Source organism: Cariama cristata, unplaced genomic scaffold (genome assembly GCF_000690535.1).
Source record: "Cariama cristata isolate BGI_N322 unplaced genomic scaffold, ASM69053v1 Scaffold36010, whole genome shotgun sequence".
Lineage (NCBI taxonomy): Eukaryota > Metazoa > Chordata > Aves > Cariamiformes > Cariamidae > Cariama > Cariama cristata.
Window position 1 is genome coordinate 1 of NW_009594737.1, and position 4,545 is coordinate 4,545.

A 4,545-nucleotide genomic window follows, 5' to 3' on the forward strand; every position below is an offset into this window, starting at 1 on the left:
CGAGGTGCTGCTGTCGCTGGACTGGGAGCGCCGCTTCGACCACATGCAGCAGCACTCAGGTCCGTGCCCCGCCCGACCGGGGGCCATCCGGTAACACCTCGCTGCAGGGGCCGGTCGCAGTGCCGCTTCTCCCGGGCACTGGGCTGGGGCGGGGGGGTGGTCAGTGCCCAGCTTGTCCCCACCCTGGCAGCTCTGCACGCACCGTCCATCCCTGGGGCCGCTTGGGAAGGCAGGCATGCCTCCGCTGCGGGCTCTCCTTGGCTTGTAAACAAACCCACTGCCAACAGGTGTGAAAGGAACAGTTCACGCTGCTTCAAAGTCTTCCGCGTGTGACGTGGTGCTCTCAGGGTCCCAAGGCCCACGAGGAGATGGCTGTCTCTTCTGCCTGCTCCTAGGCAGTAGCATAAAGCCCACAGCGCTGAGCAGACGTCTGGGCATTTGCAAATGTCATGGGGAATAGCAGCAGAAGAAATACAGTCTGACTGAAAATCCCTTTTTCTGTGTCCAGTGGCACTCAAAGCGGTTGCTTGCGCATTTCTTCCAGGACAGCATCTCATCACTGCCATCGCAGAACAGATGTTTGGATTCAGGACAACTTCATGGTGAGCAGGGAAGAGGCTCCTTTTGACCCCAGTCTTACCTTGTTTGGCATGTGCCACCGTGCTGGGCCACAAGGAGCTGAATATTGATAAATCAAAAGCAGTTTTCCCTTGGACATTTCAGTCAAGCTCAGGGGGCCTGGGAGAGGTGACTGAATTGGAGAGAAGCTGTGCAAAGTATTTGCTCTGTCTTGTCCCCCTCCAAGTGTTTCGTATGCATCTGGTGCTCTGTAAATAACAGGGAGAGGAAGGAAGTATGTTTTGTTTCAGTCACCACATTCCCAGCAGCTGCATGGCACTTAGTGCTGCACAGAGGGACCTTCTGCCTGGTCTTAGCTACAGCAGCAGATGTTCTTCGTCGGTGCAGGGAGCTGGGCCGTCAGCGAAGTGTCATTGAGCTGGACACCCCCTCCATGACAGCAGAGCAAATAGAGGCACTGGAGAGGAGCGTGAATGAGAAAATCCGGGAGAGGGTACCCGTGATGGTGAGGGAACTGGCTGCAGATGACCCTGAAATTGAAACAGTGAGTGGTAGGGAGGGAGCTGATGATATCGGTGGGACCAAAATAACTGCGGCATGGATGTCACCTTGTTTGCCATTGTCCTTCTTTTCCTAGGTGAGAAGCCGTGGTTTGCCAGATGACCACGTGGGGCCAGTGCGAATTGTTGACATCGAAGGCATAGACTCCAACATGTGCTGTGGGACTCATGTCTCCAACCTGAGTGACTTGCAGGTGGGGGGCTGCAGCTGAGCTACCTTTGAGAGCCTTGCTCCACACATTCAGACCTAGCACAGCAGAAGTCCCTGAGATCCACAGACTGCTGGAAATTGTCCCAATGGTAAAGGGGGTGGCGGAAGCCCCATGCTGAGTGAGCCCCCAGAGGGCCATACACAGGTCGGCAGTCTTTGTCCAGTCAGTCAGGCTCCTCTCTTTCTTGGTAACAGAACTCAGCCCTTGTCTGTAGCAACTATATTTTCTGAACTGTTGATGCCTCTGCGGAGGGCCCATGGTATATTGCCAGTATGGCAGTGCATTGCTGGGTTGCTAGCTGTTTGTTCCCTCTGCTTAAAGCTCTGATATTTTTGAGAGTTTGTCATGAATGAGAAATCCTCTATGCAGGGAGGTAGAGATAAAATTTTAGAGCTGCCTTTACATGTTTCTGTCTTTTCACTCATTTATTGGAGTCTGTATCCCAGCAGAGGCATCCAGATGCACTGTAGAGTGCAGCCCATGACTAGCAAATTATGTTAATTCCACTGTATCACTATCCTTTTTTTTGTATGTTGGCCATATGGTTGATTTAAATCAGTTTATTTTCACCGGCAGAGAGTCAATATTCACAACAAGGCACAGTCTAGTAGGAACTGACCACCTGTATGAGTATAAGCAAACTACTGTTCTTTTCTGACTGGGGTGATTTTCTTTTTAAGGTTATTAAACTCCTTGGCACAGAAAAAGGGAAAAAGAACAAAACCAACTTGATTTTCCTGGCAGGAAACAGAGTGCTGAAGTCAATTGAACAAAGTCACAGTACTGAGAAGTCTCTAACCTCACTGCTCAAGTAATACCCTTTCCACTTCTGTTATTTCATCTTTACTATTCCTTCTGACAAATAGCACATAAGCCTCAGGGTACATCTATGTGGTGCTTTTTATGATGTTATCTGCTTTTGCTCCTCTAAGAAATCCTTTCTTTGACCTTCAGAGTAGCGATCCAGATTCTCCTTGTTCTTTCAGAAGTGGACCAGGTGAGCATGTAGAGGCTGTGAAGAGACTGCAGAGTTCTGTGAAACTGCTTCAGAAGGTATGAGGATGGCTGAGAAAAGCAGATTGTGTCTGCTTTCTGTAGACCTAAGCTTTAGTCATGATAACTGGGAATTGAATTTAGGCATCAGTTTTTGTGGGTATTATGAAAACTGCTCCAATCTCTGGGACCACAACTCAGTGTTCACACTGACTTCTCCATCTGCAGTACAGTTTATTTGTTTTTCTTTCAGAATAACTTGAACCTGCTTAGAGATATTGCTGTTTTGATAGCTCGGGACTTCAAGACCAAAGCTGTTCAAAGTCAGCTGTTTGTGTTACACAGGTACGGGAGCATTCAGGGAAAACAGTAAAATGGTATCTTACACATTTTATGGCAGTTGCGCCTCTCTAATACCTATTCAGGCTTGTTTCTCGAGGAAGAATGTAAACAAGCTGAATAGAATATTAAACTGCCTCAGCCTGCTGGAAGGTTGTGTAATTAAAGGAATGTGTTAGTAATTTAGTCACTGGATTCTTCTGGATTTATGGCTAAGAAATAACTGTGTCTATTTGATTTCTTTCTGCTCTTGATATTTTCAAATAAAACTGAGGAGCATTATTTCTTAAAGATAAACACTTAAATAATTCCTAATATATCCACAGGAATGCACAACGAGGATTTAGATATATAGGAAAAACCTAATCTCCATCCTAACAGCAAGAGGCCAAAACCCCATGCCTGATCAGGCCTTTGGTTTCTGATTGATATTTTGAACTCTAGAGGGGATTTTTTCTTCTTTCTGAAGTGGTTTTTTTTTTTACCCATCCATACAGGAAAGAGGGTGACTCTGAATTTATGAACATCATCGCTAATGAGATTGGGACAGAGGTGAGTCACTGATGAAGGCTAACCTGACATCACTGGCTTTTTCATTCAAGCTGTAGCACAGCTACAGGGGCTGGCCAGGCTTCTGTTTGTACTGTAGTCACAAGCTACAGGTCTGTTTCCTTTCAAAAGTTACATGAGGTTGTTGTCCCCAGCAGCCTCAGTCTGCAAGGGAATCCTCAACAGTCAAGAAATACACCAATGAAAATTCAGAGCGCTGTAGAAGAGCCTGTCCCCCAAACAGCTGTACAGAACCTCATCAGCTGCCTATAGAATAGAATAGAATAGAATAGACTCTTTCAGTTGGAAGGGACCTACAATGATCTAGTCCAACTGCCAACCATGTCCTTTTAGCTTAGGATACCCCGGTACCCATTCTGTCCCCTACAACATATGATTGAGCATAAAAGGTTCAAAAGCCCCCCTCCCTTTTACTTCAAATTGAATCTCTGTCTCGGTAATGCACACAAACTTCTGAATTGCTTGCATGCTTGGATGGGTGCTGTGGCCAGTGGCTCTGTCTCCTTTCTGGACAAGGAGGGTTCTGTTTACTCTGGAGCAAGATCCATCTCTGTCCACAGGAAACCCTGCTGTTCCTGACTGTAGGAGATGAAAAAGAAGCAGGACTCTTTCTTCTAGCAGGACCTGTTGAAGCAGTTGAGAATTTAGGTCCCAGGTAACGTGTTCTATGGTTTCTTTAAAATTGGTAAGAATTCTAATGTTGCAGCCAAAGCAGCTGACCAGTATAATTAGGGCATGGATCTTTCTTTGCTCACTGGAGCAGGTTAGGCCAGGTCACTTTCTTCTCTGCAAGTGAGTGGCCTTCAGCCTGTGCTGTTGTTACTGCAGGGTGGCAGAGCTGCTGGAGGGCAAAGGAGCTGGGAAGAGAGGCCGCTTTCAGGGCAAGGCAACCAAGATGTGTCGGCGAGGAGAAGTGCAAGCTCTGCTCCAGGAATTCATCAGCCATCAAAGCCCTGAAGCGTAAGAATTCTCGTACTAGGGCTGTCTTCCCTGCTTTGCATAAGGCCCACCAACTTCTCTCCCAGAGAATAAAGACATAAAAACAACAGCTGGTGTGCGTATGCTCTGTGTGAGATGATTTGGTGCTCATGGAAAATTGGGGGAGGGGGTCTGCCATCCACACTTTGCTGCAAGAGTTCTTTCATTTCCTCAGACAAATGGTACACATTCTTAAGTGATTAAAAGTAGTCATTATTTAACCATTTTGTAGGCTTCCTAAAACCAAGAAAGGGGCCCTCCCATTTGCAGTACATTGTGGCTTTTTACTTTGTACCAGTTGCTGAGGAGTAATT

General features: G+C 46.9%; 1 protein-coding gene across 1 annotated transcript; it reads left to right on the forward strand.

The window, feature by feature from the left end:
* Positions 1-4: 4 nt before the first annotated feature.
* Positions 5-4,296, forward strand: AARSD1 (alanyl-tRNA synthetase domain containing 1; the record flags this gene model as incomplete). Its single annotated transcript, XM_009699073.1, has 10 exons — positions 5-59; positions 545-602; positions 967-1,123; positions 1,217-1,333; positions 2,032-2,162; positions 2,338-2,404; positions 2,598-2,689; positions 3,181-3,235; positions 3,814-3,908; positions 4,082-4,296. Coding segments are annotated over 10 exons (963 nt in total), but the record flags the coding sequence as incomplete, so codon positions are not given.
* Positions 4,297-4,545: the final 249 nt, after the last annotated feature.